Here is a 20,455-nt window from a genome sequence, read left to right on the forward strand (position 1 = left end):
AGGTCTCTTGTCATTGCAGCTATATGGTAGCAACATAATACAGTGGAAAGAAGGCTGGATTTGGAGTTAGGGACCCACGGTCAAATCTGGACTTTGTCCCTTAATACCCATATAATCCGAACAAGTCAACTTCACCTCTCTGGGTCTGTTTTCTCATCTGAAAAATAAATGGTTGGACCAACTGACCTGTAAGGCTCTTTCCAGTTTATAATGCAGAGAGTTCTCATTTTATGCAAGTGGACATTTCCACTGACCTCTACACTGCTAATAGGAATTTGCCTCTCAAAATGGGGAAGGGAGGGAGAGAGGAAAGAAGGGGACCAGGCACCCATGGAGCGCTGAGTTGAGGGACAGGAGTAGAGAGCACAAGCACAGTGCTGTGAAGCTAACCTAGGTGGTTTTTTGGAATGAAGACCTCTTTCAGAATTTTTAATATAACGTTAAATTTGTGTAATGTGAATTTACATGAAGGGAGAAGCCTCGGTCCTTAAAGTCTGTCTAAATGCCTTTCCAAAATGTTTATGTGAAGGCACATGGATGACCTATATCTAATTGTTTACTGTCTCAGGGAGGGGAGAAAGGAAGAAGGGAGGGAGGGATAGAATTTGGAACTCAAAACTTAAAAACAAAACAAAACAAAACAAACCTAAACAAATGTTGAAAAACTATTTTTACATGTAATGAGGGGGTGGGGATGGGGGGGGAATAAAATCTTTTTTTTTTCTTTTTAATGCCTTTTCAAGCCTGAACGGCTCTGAGGGGACGGTGAGCTTTTTAGACAGCATTGTCCTGCCACCTACTGACCAATCTGGATTCCTGCAAGACTTTTTCAAGCAGAACTCTAAATCAGTGATCCAATGAGAAGGGATCTGTCTGCCCAACCTTGGAAAGGATTCAGGAATTGGATCCTGCTCCAAACAAGGGCACTACTAAATTGTGGAACAAGGCACACCAAGCAAAACTTCATGATGCCAAGGAAAGGTTATAGTGGAAGGGGTATTGGAGTCCAAGGACTTGGGTCAATTTAGGGAGGCAATGAGGGTTAAGTGACTTGCCCAGGGTAACACAGCTAGTAAGTGTCAAGTGTCTGAGGCTGGATTTGAACTCAGGTACTCCTGAATCCAGGGCCGGGGCTTTATCCACCGCACCACCTAGCTGCCCAAATCACTTTGTCATGTTGAGATTCCATTTCCTAATATGGAAAACAAAGAGGGGTGGATTGGAGGACCTCTGTCCCTTCCAGTCCTAGATGTATGACCCTATGAGGTTGTCTCTCCCTCCAGGGCAATGGCTTAGGGCAACCAAAGTTTTGGTTTGCTTTGTTAGGAAAATATGGCATTTGGCTCCATCCAAGGATCACTTTTCTCTGGTCCCTCACATTGTAGATCAAGATTTTATTTTACGTGCTCTTGGGAAAGTGATCACATTTCTAATTCATATCCATCACTCCTCAAATGAGCTCATATTTGTCAAGAAGCAGCTATGTGGTAGAGCACTGGTCTGGGAATCAGGAAGACCTAAGTTCAAATTTGGCATCAGCCACTTATTAGCTAGGTAGTCCTTGGCAAGTCACTTAATTTCTATCTGTCTCCATTTCCTCAAGTATAAAATGGGGATAATAGCATCCCCTCTCAAGGCTGTTGTGAGGATCGAATGAGATAATATATGTAAAGTACTTAGCATAGTGCCTGACATATAGCAGGCATTTGATTACTTGTTTCTCTCCTCTCTGGGTTTTGTCCTTGGTTTTTCTCCTTGGTTGTCCTCCTGTCTGTTCCTTCAAGGTCTCCTTTGTTGGGTCATCTTCTATATCATGGTCCCTAATTGTGGCTGTACCCTAAAGCTTTGTCCAGGGGCATCATCTGTTCTCCCTCAACACCTACTCATTTGGTATCTCCACTAGTTCCCTAGTGTTTAATTATTATCTTGAGGTAGCTGATTCCCAGGTCTATATATTAAGCCCTAGTCTCTCTCATGAGATGCATCTCCAACTATCAATTTCAAACTGGTGTCCTACAAGCATTTCAAACTCAACTAATTCAAAACTGAACTTATTATCTTTACCCTCCAAACCACTTCCTTTCTGGATTTGCCCATTTCTTTTTGTGGGGTTTTTTGTTTTGTTTTGTGGGGCAATGAGGGGGAAGTGATTTGCCCAGGGTCACACAGTAAGTGTCAAGTGTCTGAGGCTGGATTTGAACTCAGGTCCTCCTGACTCCAGGGTCAGTGCTCTATCCACTGCGCCACCTAGCTGCCCCCTTGCCCATTTCTTTCTCAGACAGTGCCATCCTTTTATTTACCTAAATTCACAACCTTGGTATTATTCTTTACTCCTTCCTTTCCTTCTCCCCAAACATCCTATCAATTAACTCATGCTGTCATTTCTAGCTCCACAAAATCCAGAGCAACCTGTTCCCTTCTTTCTAATCGCACAGCTACCACCCTAACTCAAGCCCTCATGTCCTCTCACTTGCACTATTTATTATAAAAGCTTCTTAATTGGTCTCCCTCCCTCGAATCTTTTCCCTCTCCAATTCATTCTCCACACATCAGCCAAAGTGATTTTCCTGAAGTGCTAGTCTGAACACGTCACATCCCAACTCAATTAAATTCTGATCACTCCCTAGGACCTCTAATATCAAGATTAAGGATGAACCTAAAACTTAAAATTGCTAGTTTTTCAAATCTCTTCACAATCTGCCCTCAATCTGTCTTTTGGGGGGGGCGGGGCAATTGGGGTTAAGTGACTTGCCCAGGGTCACACAGCTAGTAAGTGTTAAGTGTCTGAGGCCGGATTTGAACTCAGGTACTCCTGAATCCAGGGCCGGTACTCTATCCACTGCGCCATCTAGCTGCCCCTCAATCTGTCTTTTTTAATTGATTACATATTATTCCCCTCCCCACACTCATTCTTGTTGTTACTAACTCAGCACTCTGTTGCTCATCTTTGAATCTATGCACTGGCTATGTCCCATGCCCAGAAAATACAACCATGTCATCTTGTCCTCTCAGAATCCCTTGTTTCTTTCAGAATTCGGCTCAAGTGACACCTTCTACAAAAAGCCTTTCCTGCTTCACTTCAGTTCCTAACAATTTTTTTTTTTTACCTTTCATCTATTGTCTATTCACCCCTCTAATGCCATTAGCACCTCTGCAACTTATAAACTTGAGAATTGTCTAGAGCAGTGAGGGTGGGTTAACAGTGAGAGATCCTCATTTATTTACATATTGTTGCCCTCCCATAGAATATAAGCTCCTTGAGGGTGGAAGTCATTTCATTTTTGTGTTTCCCCAGCAGTGCCAGGCACATAGTAGGCATTTAATAAACACTTGTTGATTCTGCTCCAAGGGTAAGCCTTTTCTTTCAGGCTAATTGCAGGAAACCAATTTTAAAGCTAGGAAAGACCTTAGGATCATTTTACAGTGGGACCACTGAAATCACATACACCTGGGAGGCAACTAGGTGGCGCAGTGGATAAAGCACTGGCCCTGGATTCAGGAGGACCTGAGTTCAAATCCAGCCTGACACTTACTAGTTGTGTGACCCTAGGCACATTACTTAACCCCAATTGCCTCACCCCCCTCACCACCCCCCCGGGGAAAAAAAAAGCAAAAAGAAAGGACACACAACTAAGTGGTAGCTCTAGGCACTGCCCTCAGGATTTGAGCCTAAATTCAGCACTTTCCTCACTGTATCCCACTCTTCAATATTTCTCGCTAGTTCTGAGCAGAAATCCTCCGATCTCTGCCACTAGGCTCCCAACATAGTGAGACATCAGTTCCCAAGCACGTCAGTTGCCAAGATCCATTACATGTGATCCAGGGTGGGGGAAGGGTGGCAGTGCTTTTTCTCCTCCCTACATTGCTCCCTGGTCACATTTTGTTTCTTCCTTGCAGGGTCAACTGGTAACCAGAGATTATCCTACTTATGCCTTGGCAGTGATTGGGCTCCTCGTGGCTTCTTCCACCATGTGTATCCCCCTGGTGGCTCTGGGCACCTTCATCATGAACAGATGGAGAAGGGGAAACACGTCTGCAACGGTGTGAGCAGCGGGACTCCTGAAGGCGTCTTTTTTGGAGCAGTCGAAAGAACCGTGTACGAAGACGTCCATTTTTGTGTAGTTTGTATTTATAGATTTACCTTCGTTGGATGCCTTTTTAATTTTAATTTTTTGAACATGCCTGTAGTACTCTGGAGAAAGTCTCTCAGCTTTCAGGACTTTATCAAAGAGGATGTAGGACCACATGGCCAAAGGACAAGCGTTGAAGAAAACCCACAAACTACTCGTGACTTCCTCTCGTTGGTAACCCAGCAAGGTTACTTAGGACTGATTTGTTAGCAAAGGCATCTAAAGGAAAACAGGCTCTGGGAAGAGATTTAAAAGTGACTTCCTTGTCATTTGTGGCAAGGTATATTTAACTGTCCTCTGGTGTCGGTTTATATGGGATCTGGTTGAATTCAAGTTTTTATTTTTCTTTCCTCGGAGGGAAAAAGACAAAGTCCTGAAAGTGTGTTAGAGGAACACTGGCTCTTTGATCAGGTTCGAATGTTTAAGAGTAGTCAAGAGAAGTACAGGTGCCCTGCAGACAAAATCTTTTAGAATATAAACAAATGGGCAGTTTCAATTCTGTAATATGGCATCCTCATTCCCCTTTAAATATTTTGTTTGAAGATTTAAGATGAAGATTGAAACGATTTCAATGATATAAGGAACTGCCAGGCAAAGAAATTCCCCCTACCAATGAAGGTTGGCACTTCTGCCGCTTATAAGCTTTAGAAAACTGTCTAGAGCAGTGAGAGGTTGTGTGACTTGCCTAGGGTCACACAGCCAGTATGTATCAAATGTGGGATTTGAACCTGGGTCTTCATGACTTTGAGACTGGCTTCATTATGCCATGGATGACTTTTGGAGAATTTGCCCTTCTGAATTTACCAATATGGCACCAAATGGAACACAAAGCAAGAAGGTATCCACCTGGGTGTCCATTGGGAGCATCTTAATACATATTCTTTTAGTTAAATCCACAGCCTTTTTTTTGGAAAAGAGGTAGGAGAATTGTCTCTGGTCCCTTTCTGGACAGAGTGCTTCTGCACCTTTAACGAGTCTAACTCTGCAAACTACTCTTAACTACTCGGGGGCATGTGTCATAGAACCCAAGATTGCCCCATATCATGATGAGGGGTCAGAGGAAGTTGTTAGTCATGTGGCATAAAAGGTTCTCTAATACAAATAAACGAGACAGTCATGTGGGCTATTTAACACAATGTAGTAGAAACCAATTATTAAGCACCTACTAAAATCCTTATCATCATCATTTCTGCTCCATTTATATCGTGATGAACTCATAACAGAATCAGGGTTGTAGAATTCAGAAAGGGTTTCTATGGGCAGGGAGACCAAAGTCCACATGACAACTTCTTGAGAAACTTATTCAACGTTCATTGGACAGATACTTGCTGAGTGCCTGGTATGTGCCTAAGTGGTAAGGAGTATCCAGATATGAACAAGCTATGATGCCTGCCCTCAAGGAGTTTACACTCAAGCAGGAGAGATAAGTAAATATAAGATAAAGTAGAGTGGTCTCAGAACGCATGAGAGGCACCATAAAAGTTCAGAGGAAAGAGGGGTCCAGTTGAGAGTGCAGGAATCAGGAAAAACTTCATGGAGGATTTGAATTGGATCTTGAAACATGGTAGGGAATGAGGGATGGTGGGGAAGGCATTCCAGGCATGGGGAAGCACATGAACAAATGAAGGCACAAGCAGTAGAAACTGCAAAACATGTGAGGAGCAGTGAGTGGTCCAGTTTGGTGGTAGCATAAGCTATTTAAAGGGGAAGAGAATGAGATAAAGTCCAGAGGGGAGGCTGAAACCATTTTGTGGGGGCATTTCAGGCCAGGATCAGAAACAAGGACTTAGGTGTCTATTTTATTGGTGTCTCTTTTTCTTCTCATCGGATATTCCTCTGGAGCAAGGAGAAGCATTGGAGATGCAAGTCTTGGCGGCAGCTAAGGGGTGCAGTGGATAGAGCACTGGACCTGGAGTCAGGAGGTCCTGAGTTCAAATCCAGCCTCAGACACTGGACACTCACTAGCTGTGTGACTGTGTGACCCTGGGCAAGTCACTTGACCCCAATTGCCTTACCAAAAAAAAAAAAATGAATGAACCAATCCTTTCTTGTGCCAGGCTTTTCCTCCTTTGGTCCTCCCCTTGATCCCTCCTCATGCTGTCACTTCAAGCATCCAAAATTTCAAATTTTGGATGGAGTGGTGGATGGCTTTGAATATGACAGCACAGAATTTGATCCTGAATCCATTGAGGTCTTTCCAGCGCCTCCACACATCCTGCAATTGGCTTAATCTTAGGGAATCCCCCCATCCTGAAATCAAGCAATCATCAGGAACCCTCTAAATTTCTTTTCTCCAAACTAGACATTCCTGGAGAATCAGCCTTGGGTAGTGCTGGAGGTAGTGTTGGGAAGACTGGGGTTCGAATCTTGCCTTAGAAACTTAACTAGCTGTGTAACCTTGAACGAGTCTCTCAACTTCTTGAAGTTTGTCTCATGTTTGAGAGTCAAATGGATCATCTGGACAAAGTGTTTTGTAAACCTTAAAGTTCTGTGTTGTTGTTTTTAAATCCCTCAGCCAATCTGGATATGCATCTTATGATCATGGCCTTCTTCTTCTGGATACTACAAGTTCCCCCCCTCCCTTCTCTCTTAATTTACTTCATCTAACCCCTTCCTCCTCCAACATGAGACTTGAGTCACTTGCCCCCTCAGGCAAACTGGAGAGTGTTGTGGTCGTGGCCTAAGTGGCTGAGGCACCCTGGGGAGAGGAAGCGATGGGGTCAGGCACCACGGGGAAAGCTCTAGGCCAGACCAGCTGGACAAGAAACAGACAGACATGAGTTCATCTTTATGCTACCTGCCCAAGTGCTTTGAATATAATTGGCTGAGGACCATCAAGGATGACTGGAATTTGAAATTCCAGAAGTTGAAAATTGCTCAGAATTCTGAATATTGTGGGTAGATCATGACTTTGGAAAGACCTCAGAGGTCAACTAGTCTAACCCAGACACAGAGAGGTTAAACTACTTGCCCAAGGTAGGCAGTAAAAGAGGCCTTTTTGATGCCGAATCCCGGGCTTTTCCCCTATAGAGAAAAATGCCCAGGGTTTCAATTTAGCCATTTTGTTTTAGCCAAAAAGAATTAGATTAGAGCGACACCAAACAGAATTCTCAGGCATGCCTCAAAAAATACTTATTTAGAAGGTGCCTGATACCTTCCACACCGCACAAATGTGGCCATGGTCAAGGTCATTTTAGGCATTTCTTTCACTGCAAGACAAAGGTGTTTGCCTGATAACATAGGATAGAAAAAGAAGATGCCAGCACTGGTTGATCATAGAGTCATGAATTGTCTCTTACTAGTTGTATGACCTTAGGCAAGTCTGTTTTCTCCTCCACAAAATGGGGATAATGAATACTATTTCCTCTGCTTCCCTCACAGGGCTGTTGTGAGGATCGAATGAGATAATGTATGTGAAAATGCGTTGTAAATGCTTGTTATTTTTTTATTGTGCCGAATATTACTGACCCAGGCACATTCTAATCTTAGTCTGTAGCAGACAGTACCTGCTTCTCCGACATAGGGGACAACCAGTCTTTCAAGAAACCTTATAGATAGACCTTTCCTAAATTTGTGTTTATTAACTGACACTGTAAATAAATCCTATATAAATATCTGAAATACCTGGCACCCATTGACTGTACTCTCTGGAGACATCACCCACCTGGACCTCAGCTTCCCTTACATTGGCCTCTCCTTGTAATTACACCAGACAAAACCTCGTACTGTGTCTGAAAATCCCTGTGGATGGGGTCAGTGTTAAGGGTAGGAGTAAAACTTGGGGTGGAAAGTGGGGAGGGCGGGGAGGCTCTAGCTTACCTTGCTGCATTTGAAATAGCAGATGGTCTATTCTGAATTCGTATAACATTCTGAAGACCAGAAGGCTGATCCTTAGACCCGACAGAAGTCACCACTCTTTTTGTGGATGAGTCACTTGATATGTGTGATATGTTTTATGTGTGCCCTCAACAAATTCATTTCTGAGCCAATTTAAAGAAACTTAACATTGCAAGTGCCATTTTTACAAGATGCTTCATGAGATAAATCAGATTGACTATTTTTCTTATTTTAGATGAAAGCTTAATTCACCAAACATAGTAAGCACTACTACTACTACGTGTAAGGCACTAGGAGGCAGGTGGGCCACTTTTGATCTTGGACCCACAACCCACCTGGGGAACAACAGGAACGTGGGGGGGGGGGGGCGGTGCGCTAGGTATAACCATTTCCTTTCCAACTTTTTATCTGCCATGTAATAGATGTTGTCATTGCTTTGGTTACTTGCAGCATGAAAATTAAAACTGCCAGGAGGGAGCTGAAAAGCGGTCGAGTTTAGACATTCCCAGGTGAAACCCTGGGTCAGGGCAAGAGCTTTGTACAGGATATGATTTTGGAGAAGCCACCAAGATACATACTTTAAAGCCATTAATGTTCTGGCTCCAGTCTAACTTTACAACAGGCATTTCACATTGGTTAGGTTGTTCTATGAACTATTTTTATTATGAAAAATATTAGCATCACAACCTTCACTAACTGGGTACCACCAGACTGGTTCACTTATCGAATAAAAGAGAAAGATCTTAAAAGGACCTCAGGGGCCGTGTGGTTTAATCTTCCCATTTTACAGATGAGGAAACTGAGGTCCAGGGAAGTTGTGTGGCTTGCCCGAGGTCACATAGGGAGTAGATGTCAGAGCTAGGTTTTGAACCCAAATCCTTGGACTCCATTCAATGCTCCAGTCATGATACCATGCTTTGAAATCAGGACTCCTTCCTGTCCCCCATGCCCAGGATACACTCCTTCCTCACCTCTACCTCCTAGAATTCTCAGCTTCCTCCAAGCTTGGCTCTTTTACTGGTAATTTTCCCCGATGACACATCGGTGCTCTCTCCCATAAGATCACACACATATTTATCCTGCTTGTGTCCCCACAGAATGCGAGTGCCCTGAGGGCAGCAACTGTTTCTCATTTTGTCTTCATATTTCCAATACCTAAACAGTGTCTTCTACCCAGTACGTACTTAATAAGTGTTTGGTACATTGGACTAAATTGGTTTGATTCATGTAAGTCCACAGCTGGTTTGGACCAGTTGTATCTGTTTGCCTCAGTTTCCTCAACTATATAATGGCGATAACAATAACACCTACTTCCCAGGACTTTTGTGAGATGGAATGAAGTAATATTTGTAAAATGCTCTGTACGGTGCTTAGTATATAGTAGGTGCTTTATAAATGCCAGGTATTATTATCATTACTTAAAACCTTTAGGTCAAATTTGATATTTAAACTTAATTATGAATCCAGTGAAAATTGTAGTTTGACTCTTCGTCCAAATGTCTATTTCTGTCGAGGGCGTGGCCATCCTTCCACTGCCCCAGGTTGCGAACACTGGTGTTATCCCCAACGCCTCACTCCGCTGCCTCAGCCCCCACATTCAATTAATTAACAGATTTTGTCACCCCACTCCTCTGGCATTGCCCCTCCCTCTTCTCTCAGTTCAGCTGGCCGCACGGCAGCCCAGACTTCCACTGCCCCTCACCTGCACTAATGTAGTAGACTCCTAGTTGGGTTTTCTGTCTTGGCTCATCCCCACTCAGATCCATCCTCCATACAGTTGGCCAGAGTGGCTTTGTTAAAAGTGAAGATCAAATTGTTTCACTCTCCCATTCAATAAACACCAACGGTTCCCAGTCATTGTCAGGACTGAATATAAAGACCTTGGTTTGGCTTTTAAAACCCTTCACAGGGGTAGCTAGGTGGCACAGTGGATAGAGCACTGGCCCTGAAGTCAGGAGGACCTGAGTTCAAATTCGGCCTCAGACACTTAACACTTACTAGCTGTGTGACCCTAGGCATGTCACTTAACCCCAATTGCCTCACCAAAAAAAATTAATAATAAAAACCCTTCACAGGGGCAGCTAGGTGGCACAGTGGATAGAGCACTAGTCCTGGATTCAGGAGGACCTGAGTTCAAATCTGAACTCAGACACTTGATACTTAATAGCTGTGTGACCCTGGGCAAGTCACTTAACCCCAATTGCCTCACTTTAAAAACAAAACAAAACAAAACCCTTTACAACTTGATCCCAACTTATCTTCCCAACCTTCTTATGTACATTTTCCCCCTGTAATGTATTCTGCTGTCAGGCTGGATCGGCCTTCCTGATGCTCCTTACATGAGACTTTTACCTCCCCATTTCTCTTTTGTTTTGTTTTGTTTTTGCAGGGCTATGGGGGTTTAAGTGACTTGCTCAGGGTCACACAACTAGTAAGTGTCAAGTGTCTGGGGCCGGATTTGAACTCAGGTCCTCCTGAATCCAGGGCCGGGGCTCTATCTACTGCGCCACCTAGCTGCCCCCTACCTCCCCATTTCTATACATTTGCACAAGCTGTTCCTCATACCTGGGATGTACTCCTGCAACTCCACCTCTTAGAGTACCTTTTCTTCAAAACTCATTTCCGGGGCAGCTAGGTGGCGCAGTGGATAGAGCACCGGCCCTGGAGTCAGGAGTACCTGAGTTCAAATCCGGCCTCAGACACTTAACACTTACTAGCTGTGTGACCCTGGGCAAGTCACTTAACCCCAGTTGCCTCACTAAAAAAACAAAAAACAAAAACCTCATTTCCAACACTTGGCCAACTAGGTGATGCAGTAGATAGAACACTGGGCCTGATGTCAGGAAGATTCATCTTCCTGAGTGCAAATCTAGCCTCAGACACTTACTAGCTATAGGACCCTGGGCAAGTCACTTAACCCTGTTTGCCTCAGTTTCCTCATCTGGAGAATGAATTGGAGAAGGGAATAGCAAACCACCACAGTATCTTCCCCAACAGAAACACTCCCCACCACCACCTTCTAAAAGAAGCCTTTCGTGATGCCCAGACTGCTAGATCCTCCCCCTCCCCACCAGACATTATCTCATATCTACTTATACAGGGTGAGCCAAAAGAAGGGGTTTCAATTTTTAACAACTCCTTTTTTTGTTTGTTTCTAATTTACAATACATAGCGTCATATACAGTATATATAGGAAATGAATTTATATTACATGGGGAAAACCAAATCTTGTAAATGACAAAAAATAAAGAAAAAATCATTTTTGAAAACATTTTAAAACATCTTGACTTTTGGCCCATCCTGTCCCTATCCTGTCTCCCCCACAGAAATTCCTAGAGAGCAGAGACTAGTTCCTTTTGTCATTATTACCAGTGCCTAGCACAATGTCTGGCTCCTAACACTGGGCTCTTAAGAAATGTTGGCTGATCTTTTGGAAATAATACATTTAACTGATCTCTTCACTTCTCACATTTTCCTTTTGTATCCTTTCCCTTCTCTGCCCACCTCACGCCACCACCACTCATACTGCCACCCATGCCACCACCACCACCACCTCAGAGCTATATACTACTCTTTTTGATTGATCTTTCAGATAAACTCAATAATCTGGAACCAAGCCAGGTCGACCCTCCATGGCTTAGAGGTGTGCTCTTTCTGAGATGCTGTGACCCAAACAATTCCACACTTGGCAGCCAACCTCCTAATGGTGAACCTCTCTAAACTTGGTTAGGAGGCTACTAAGATAACCATACTCGAATCTTTCTAATTTAGTAGGGCCTATCAGACTCACCACTGGCACAACCTTTGAGAACCTGGGATCACCTCCATATGGTTTGAGATGCCAAAAGACTTCAGGGGAGGAATGAGGACAATAAATAATAAAATTTACTGACAACTCGGTGAATGCTATTTTGTACCCATTTCTTGTAACCTCCTATAGCTGGAGCACTAAATCGGCAATCGATACTGAAAGCACATACCTGAGTTCATGACCAAGATTATCCACAGTTTGCAAGAGGATGTTCTGAGAGCTAATAAAGCCTATGGACCAGTTAGCCTGGGATATGGCTGAAACAAGTATACTAGAGAATTCATTATTTAAGCCATTCTCTCCCCCTGCTCCACTCAATTCATCTATAAAGCCTGATTCTAAAGGGGTGCCGAAGGTACTCATATTCTCAGAGTAAGAAGGAACCTTGGAAGTCAAACTCATTTTATGTTCAGAGGGAAACTGAGGGCCAATGATATTCCATTATATTCATGTACCACAATTTGTCCATTTTTCAGTCCATGGACAGTTTTCCAATGCTTAGCAGAGTGCTTGTCACATAGTAGGCACTTAAATGCTTGTTGACTTGACTTTCCAGTTCTTTGTTACAACAAAAAGTACCATCACAAATATTTTGGTATATGTGAGACCCTTCTTTGTCTTTGACAGCCAGGGGTGGTACATGGCATAGTCTCTTCTTGTTGAAGCCATGACACAGGCTCCTTGTAAAATCACTGCTTTTCTACATATTCGATAATCACTCCTTTAATAAAAGGTTCTGGAATTTGTGCAAGAATCAAAGTGAAGCTCACTAGCCAGTACTTTGTAGCTTTCATCTGTGTGTGTGTGTGTGTGTGTGTCTGTACACACACACACACTCATATATTTATACATACATACATATACATACACATACATATATATTTATTGATATATGAGAGAACATGTGTTTATTCCAGTCCTGTCGGGCCCCCCTCTCCCATTCCCCATGATTTTTCAGCCAATGTTCATTCCACAGTCCCTTTGGCCAGTTTTCTTGACAGGTGATTCTAGCTCGAAGGCAGCTCTCTTACTGGTTCTCTCCTTATCCTGGGGGATACTTCTTCTACCACAGACCATAACCTCTGTGTGACAAGGGGTCCTGCCTACAAACCCACGACCATAAGGCCAACCTGGTAATAATTACAAACTCGGCAAGGCCGGTCTTCAGTCCACAGAAGTACAGTCCAGCTCCAGGCCTAGAGCCAAAGCCTTTCCAGATTGCTCACAGGGCATGCTAGAGCTCGCCCTGTGCTGGCATATCCTTGAAGGAGTCCAGAATCATCTCTATAACACATGATAAAGCAAAAGAGAAAAAGACTTTAGCTATAAATAGGCAGTTAAAGTAAATAGAACATGGGGGTAGCTAGGTGGCTCAGTGGATAAAGCACCAGTCTTGGATTCAGGAGGACCTGAGTTCAAATCCGGCCTCAGACACTTGACTCTTGCTAGCTGTGTGACCCTGGACAAGTCACTTAACCCTCATTGTCCCACGCAAAAAAAAAAAAAAGGAAATAGAACACAGGTTCAGCATAAGACAAAAATCGATGCTTTTCTACTTATTTACACACACTGAAGAACAATGCTATTTTCTCAAATGCTTGAAAGAAATCACTATTTTTGTAAAGTGACAGAAATGAATTTGGATTGGGGTAAATGTAATGCACAGTAATCCTGCCCCTTATGAAGAGAGAGAAAGGCTGAGCCAGACATGCAACTTAAGAAAGGAAGGCATGAACAGAGGGCCCAAAAAATGATGGATGGCAAAAAGATTCATGTAATCTTAATAGAGGTGTGCTGAGGGGTGGGGTGAGGGGTTGGATCTAAATAATTGTTCGCTGCTCTACTATGGGAAGATTCTTATTTAAAGGATAGGGAAATTGACTAAATAATGGGGTTGGATCACAACTGGGAAAAGGAGCAGTGACCTCAACTTGCTTCCTGAAACAAATGCCCAACATTTTAAAAGATACAAATATTTTTCCAATAATGCTATTTGGTGATGAGTCATGGAGAACCCCTTTTTTTGGGGGGGGGGACCCGGTAATTGGGGTTGTGACTTTCTTAGGGTCACACAGCTAGTAAGTGTCAAGTGTTTGAGGCCAGATTTCAACTGGGGTTCTCCTGACTCAATGCTGGTGCTCTAACCATTGCACCACCTAGCTGCCCCAGAGCACTGCTCTTTCTTTCTTTTTTTTTTTTTTTTAAGTGAGGCAATTGGGGTTAAGTGATTTGCCCAGGGTCACACAGCTAGTAAGTGTTAAGTGTCTGAGGCCAGATTTGAACTCAGGTATTCCTGACTCCAGGGCCTGTGGTCTAGTCACTGCACCACCTAGCTGTCCCTGCTCTTTCAAACGAATCAAAATTGCAAGTGACCAAAAGGGCAAAAGAAATATCGTAGGTGGGAAAAAACATAAAGGCTATGGACAACTTTGCCCAAAGTTTAATTGCTAATTTTATAATAAATTGTATTCATTTATTGACAATCAAATGTACTGGTGATTCTAACAGGATATGCATGCATGTGTAAATTAAATCCTGCTTTGTGATAGTCAATGAAACAAAACGCAATAGTTTTGTTTTTGTTTTTTTCGCAGGGCAATGAGGGTTAAGTGCAGGGTCACACTGCTAGTCAGTGTCAAGTGTCTGAGGCCGCATTTGAACTCAGGTCCTCTTGAATCCAGGGCCAGTGCTCTATCCACTGTGCCACCTCGCTGCCCACAATAGCTTTTTTGGTGAAGGAAAAGATCCTACATTTCACTCCTTGGACATTCTCCATGGTCATTCCCTGCTCCAATCCTCCACAAAGGATCAAAGCCAGGAGAAGGTAAGCCACTGGATTCCAACTCTGATCCTGGGGCTGCACTTTACCCTGGCCAATACTACCCAAATGCTTGTCCTCTCCACCACACCCCCCCCCCCCCCCCGCCTCCCCACTTTACATCTTTCACTAGAACTACAATCTACCATGGTCTTTGAAAAGGGCATATCAGTCAAAAAGAGTTTCCCTCACCATCCCTGACCATCCTGATCACAGCCCCGCCTTGGCAAGGACTCCCCCATATGTATCCTCTCCCCTTGCTGGAGTGCAAGCTCTGTGATGGCAGACATTGTCTCATTTCTGCATTTGTATTTTAGCGCAGTGCCTGGCTCATAGTAAGTAGCTAACAAATACTTTTTAATTTATAACAAACTAAATGTCCACCGTGCTGGAAGCTATAAAACCTGAATCTGGGAGTCTTAGGCAAGAGGAAGGGGCAGCCGGAGGAGAAGAGGCCTCATTTGTTTTCTGGCAGAACAGGAAGAGAAGGGTCCTGGGAACAAGTAGGTTTCAGGTGCTAGAAGAAGTCAGGACACAAGCCCTTCTGTTCCCAGTAACATGATCAGAAGTTCTTCCTGAGGATCACGGAGTCAGCTGGTGGGAGATATTAAAAGACTGTCCCTTCTGACCCTGCAAGCCCCCATTAGGACAAGGTGAGATCAGATTGATCTTTGAGTGGCCGGTCTGCATGCTGTGATTTCTCCTATGGCCTGGGCCTTGTGTTGAGGCCTGAAGCACAAAGCAGTACCACTTTTCATTTTATAAGGCATTGATGAGGCTCTTTAAAATGTAGTGGCTTGGGGGCAGCTAGGTGGCGCAGTGGATAGAGCACCGGCCCTGGAGTCAGGAGCACCTGAGTTCAAATGCGACCTCAGACACTTAGCACTTACTAGCTGTGTGACCCTGGGCAAGTCACTTGACCCCAACTGCCTCACCAAAAAAAAAAAAAGAAAAAAAAATGTAGTGGCTTGGCTGAAGTAACACACTAAGACTCATTGGCTCTAGAGCATAAAGCAGTCAAAAGGCTAACCAATCAAAGTAAACAACTGAAATTGGGTTGTGTCTATTTTGATAGAGGAAAAATGTTAGTTGGAACAAAGGCTTCTTGAAAGTAGAATCATTACTGAGAGAAGAAATGAATGCAGAAAGAGAAGGTTGAGGGCCCTCAAGATGGGAGGTCTGTTCACTTGGAGATGTACTAGGCCTCACTGCCGTTCTGCTGTGGAGAGCTGAGGGGGAACACGGCTGGTAAGTGAGATGAAATGTCAACATGGCTTCCAAAGGGCTAGCAAGCTTCTGCCTTGGACACAACCAACCGTCCTTAGAAAGACCCTCTGTGCCAGAGAAGCAGGAACCACTCTATTGCTTTACTGGTGCAGAAAGCGAGCCTTTGGGGCCGCTGGGACATTTACTAAGTCCTCCCCTTTGAACATGGAGCCTGGGCCGGGGGAGTGTCTTCACAAGCTGGAGGATTAATGTATTCATTGACTCTTCAATCAGTTAGAACCTAGGTTGTTTAAAAACAAAAACAAACACAGCTCATTGTACAGTAGGAGTAGCTGAAAGGGAAAGTCACCATTCCTCCAATAGCTTCTTAATTCTACCTACAATTTAAAGGGTGGGGGAAAAAGCACATAGACCCTCAAATTAGTGGTACAGGAACAACAATGTCAGGAGTTAGAAAAGAAAGTGAAGTTTTATTATCATTTGCAGATATACAGTATATGAAATAAAACTGCCGTAGAATTCTGAAAGATACACCCTGGAAACCAACAAACCTAAATGAACCCATCTCTTCAAAGCAGCCAGACTTGCAGTTCAGATTTGGTCTTTGTTATAGTTGGTGAAACGAGTTTTTAAGCATGAAATGGCTAAAAGCTTTTGGATTGTGTACTCCAATAGACATAGGCAGATCCCATAGTCCATCGGTCTTTGGAGCAAATTACATTTATTTACATATTAAGAACAGGAAGTCCACTTATATCTTAGTCATTATGCACTCTGATGACTGGTTTTAAACTACACAGGATTTTTCCACTATTATTTCCATTATGGATTCTAAAAGCAACAGTTTCTTGTTATGACTGCTAACAAAAGGTAATGTTGAAACGATGGGGATTTTGGAACCATTTAAAGATAAAATGAATCAGTACTCTTGAAACAAAGGAACTGTACATATTTTCAAGCACAACACTGACACTGTAGCAGTGCATTAAGTGAATTATCTTTTAAATAAGTGGTGGCAACTGTCCTACTAGCTTACATAGTTTTAGAATGTTGGACTTCATAATTGCAATTTGAATATGCAGCTGTATTCACAATTAGAACTACGCATAGCTTTGAGAGCATATTTCCCATCTGTTTTTGCACGTAAATCAAAGGTGAAGTTGGTCCTTGATTAAGAGAAAAACAATGACTTGGAAGTTCTTAATTTGAGACACACATCAATAAACAGCAGAAGTTATGGATGTAGTCCATGTGTCCACGGTACCATGCATGGAAACGCGGCTGCTGTCCCCAATGCAAAGACGAGGCCCTCTTCCAAAGCTGTGGTTCTTGGAGGATGGGCAATCCGACTGTGACAAATGTTCAAACACAGTACGCTTTGGGCCTTTAGCTCAAGACTAGACCACCACACACAAAGAGAGACTTTACGTTCTTTGATTTCATGTACATAGTTAGAAAGAAAAGAGAATTCTACCTGCACTTTCTCATCACCCTGCAGCGGTCAGTCTAACTGCAATTACAAAAGTATTGCCAGGAGAGTGTGGTAAGGAAGCAGCACAATTCAAACGTTCACCGGAATATCCAGAGACCCCTGAAAACGAAGACTTCGAACATTTTAATCAAACTATTAGGTGAAACAAGATTAATCTTTTCATAGAAGTTATTAGCATTGAACAAGTTTTAGGCTTTAACAAAAGTCCACCAACATATGCTTGTCAATTGTGATTGGCTCTGAGATGACAAGAAGGAAACTCAACTAGAAAAATAATTTTACTATTTTAAATAGTGAAAGAAGCTCAATTTAGTTTGTACATTACCAATACTGCACCAGTTGGATAAACAGATTCCTCCATCTCTCCCATTCCATTCAGCAAATCCAGGTTGAAACTCTGGCAGGCTTTAAGCCAAAAACATCACCATGGCTTTGGTCTGCATTGTTCTAATTAGGAGGGTCCCATTCCCAACTGATGCACTATTTAAAAGATCATTCTGAAGACAGACGTAACACCAGATTTCAACTGTATGTCACCATCACTAAAGTATAGGATTTGCTTTTTCTAGAGATTAAAAAAGCTAAGAAGACACCTTGCTGGGGTGGAAAGCAGATCAGTAAAGACTCCAATTCTGAACTGTGGAATCTTCTAGGCCAAGCCGCTTTCCACAGATACAAATTCAGTCTATCTTTTCTTTTTGGACTAGTTTTGGAGCATCAACAAAATCCTTGCCATTGTAAATAATAATTAAAAATGTTCCGATGCTTGCAACTGCCCAGAAGAGCACATAGGCCAGTGTCTCCGTCCATGTGTCACCTGTTTATAGTTTTAAAAAGAAAAAAAAAAGAATCATTACAATAAAATCACTTTTCATGAGTACTAGATCTATGTCGATCCCACATCTACCCAATCAAAAGTTCATTAGCACAGTCTTCATAAGCACATTTAAGCAAAAGCTAATTAGCATGGTCTTTTCAAGATTTAAAAATATACATTACAGATCACAAATAATGACCACTTTTAGAAATTATTCTAAGAAGCTCTTTAAAGAATTGTACCTCAAACATAATGGATAATGACTGGTTATTGGAAGATCAACAGATGCAGCTCACTTTATACAAAAATGTATTCCGGAAAAGTATGAAATTATAAAGCCATGGGGCAGCTAGATGGTGCAGTAGATAAAGTACCGGCCCTGAATTCAGGAAGACCTGAGTTCAAATCCAACCTCAGACACTTGACACTTACTAGCTGTGTGACCCTGGGCAAGTCACTTAACCCTCATTGCCCCGCAAAAAAAAAAATTTAAAAAATAATAATTATAAAGCCATAACTGGGGTCAAAGTAAAGAAGGTCTGTTTTACTTGGCTTCCCATCTGACCATGAAACTCAGGAAACACATACACATCAATATACCCAGAGGGGCAAGACAGCTGCCTATGCCAGTTTTGTATCTAGCAGGATTTTATCCATCTCGTGGAACTTCTTGTATTTTGCTTTTTTTAAATCCAACAACTGATAAAACATGGCTTTGGATACTAGCAATCAAACACAGACTGTATTAACACAAGACAATTCAATGACAAAGCCAGGGAAATGCTACTGTGTTCACAGATTTAGCAAATCCACGTCAGCTACCTATCACATTGAAAGCAAGGCCAAATTCAGTTCTTGGTGTCCACATGACTTGATCCTGAATGAATTCAAGCCCTCCCTTCAGCTGAGAGAAGCTGTCTTTCCTCCACAGATGATTCCCCAATCTGAATCCACCTCCTGCACCTCTTCTCTTGGCTCTAGTGCCATACACCCAACCCCTAGAGAATGTCACTTCTACAGAGATGGGCTGGAGCTGCAAAATGCCCAAGACTCAGAAGGCTCCCCCTGCTTCTTCTCTTCCCCATTTATGTCAATCATGCCCACCATTCCACCAACCCCACAGTTTAAAACCTTGGCCTCACCTCTCACAACCAGGCACAAAGCCATCAGGCCTTCTCAAACTATCAGATTTGTCCTCTCCTTTCAAGTCCTATAGCCATTGCCCCGCCCCAATCTTTCCTCTGCCAGCGCAATGCCGCACTCTCCTCTCTCTCTCTCTCTCTCTCTTTTTTTTTTTTTGGTGAGGCAATTGGGGTTAAGTGACTTGCCCAGGGTCACACAGCTAGTAAATTCTGAGGCTGGATTGGAACTCAGGTCCTCCTAACTCCAGGGCCGGTGCTCTATACACTGCGCCACCTAGCTGCCCCCCGAACTCTCCTCTTAAATGGGCTCCTTGTTTTTGGCCTCTACAAACTACCACCAGAGTAAGGGTCTTCAAAGCTTCCTTTCGTTGTCATTCCTTGGCTTCGATTCCCATGGAGCCCCACTTTTCCATTTGGTACAAGCCCCCAAGGCATTCCCCAACCTCTGCACCACCTGGCTCACCCTTCCCTTTCCTCATTTCCTACACCTTTGCATGAGGATCCCTCCTGCCAGGCTGAGTTCTTCTCTCTTCCATATATTCTATACTCCCTCCTTGAGGACTGCGCCAGACAGAGCGCATTCTCCTCCCCTCCCCTCTCCTCTCCTCTCCTCCCCCCACCTCCCCTCTCCTGTCCTCTCGCTACCTAAGCTACAAGCGTAGTCTCCTTAAGGTGCCCTCTACATACTCGGCCCATGTCTGCCTCCTTTTTCTTACTCAAATCCTATAATGTTTGAAGGAACTTAGCATTTCGTGACTTTCCTGCATTTTTCTCTGGACGTTTCATATAACTCAATTGCATCTTTCACACAAGAATGAAATGGTTGGGTCTGCCTCCTCTACCACAGGGCCTGATCGAGTGTTGGGCAATGACTGGAAACTTTATGTTTTTAGACAGTCATTACTGTTCAAGAAGCAGCTCCTGCCTGCATGTGGGGCTAACCTGGCTCAGGTTTAACCTATGGATTTACAGAATGCCCCACAGAAGTGGGAAGAGTTCCCAGCCATGAATGCTGTTACATTATCTTTTAAAGAGTGAAGTGAATGGCCAACAAAGAGTGGCATGAAGCAAGCATCAAGTCCTAGACAGAAGAGAGAACCAGCCTGCAGGTGCTGCTCATCACTTTTTTCCCAGACCACACAGGTGAGGTGACCTTTTTTGGGCAAAGGCAATAAAATCAT

The 20,455-nt window shown here is 43.3% G+C and overlaps 2 protein-coding genes across 3 annotated transcripts in view; one reads left to right on the plus strand and one right to left on the minus strand.

Moving 5' to 3' along the window:
• Positions 1-9,488, plus strand: part of SLC6A20 (solute carrier family 6 member 20) — a 57,318-nt gene extending 47,830 nt beyond the window's left edge. The window contains 1 exon segment of the mRNA XM_043966153.1: positions 3,898-9,488. Within this exon segment, the coding sequence (XP_043822088.1) occupies positions 3,898-4,047 (150 nt within the window). The 3' untranslated portion in view covers positions 4,048-9,488.
• A 6,785-nt stretch (positions 9,489-16,273) lies between these two features.
• The window catches only part of SACM1L (SAC1 like phosphatidylinositide phosphatase), a 51,787-nt gene continuing 47,605 nt past the window's right edge, over positions 16,274-20,455 (minus strand). For both annotated transcript variants that reach the window (XM_043966567.1, XM_043966568.1), the window contains exon 20: positions 16,274-18,132. In XM_043966567.1, coding sequence (XP_043822502.1) covers positions 17,996-18,132 — 137 coding nt within the window. In that variant the 3' untranslated portion in view covers positions 16,274-17,995. The remainder of the gene's footprint in view (positions 18,133-20,455) is intronic.

This window comes from Dromiciops gliroides, chromosome 5 (genome assembly GCF_019393635.1).
Source record: "Dromiciops gliroides isolate mDroGli1 chromosome 5, mDroGli1.pri, whole genome shotgun sequence".
Taxonomy (NCBI): Eukaryota; Metazoa; Chordata; class Mammalia; order Microbiotheria; family Microbiotheriidae; genus Dromiciops; species Dromiciops gliroides.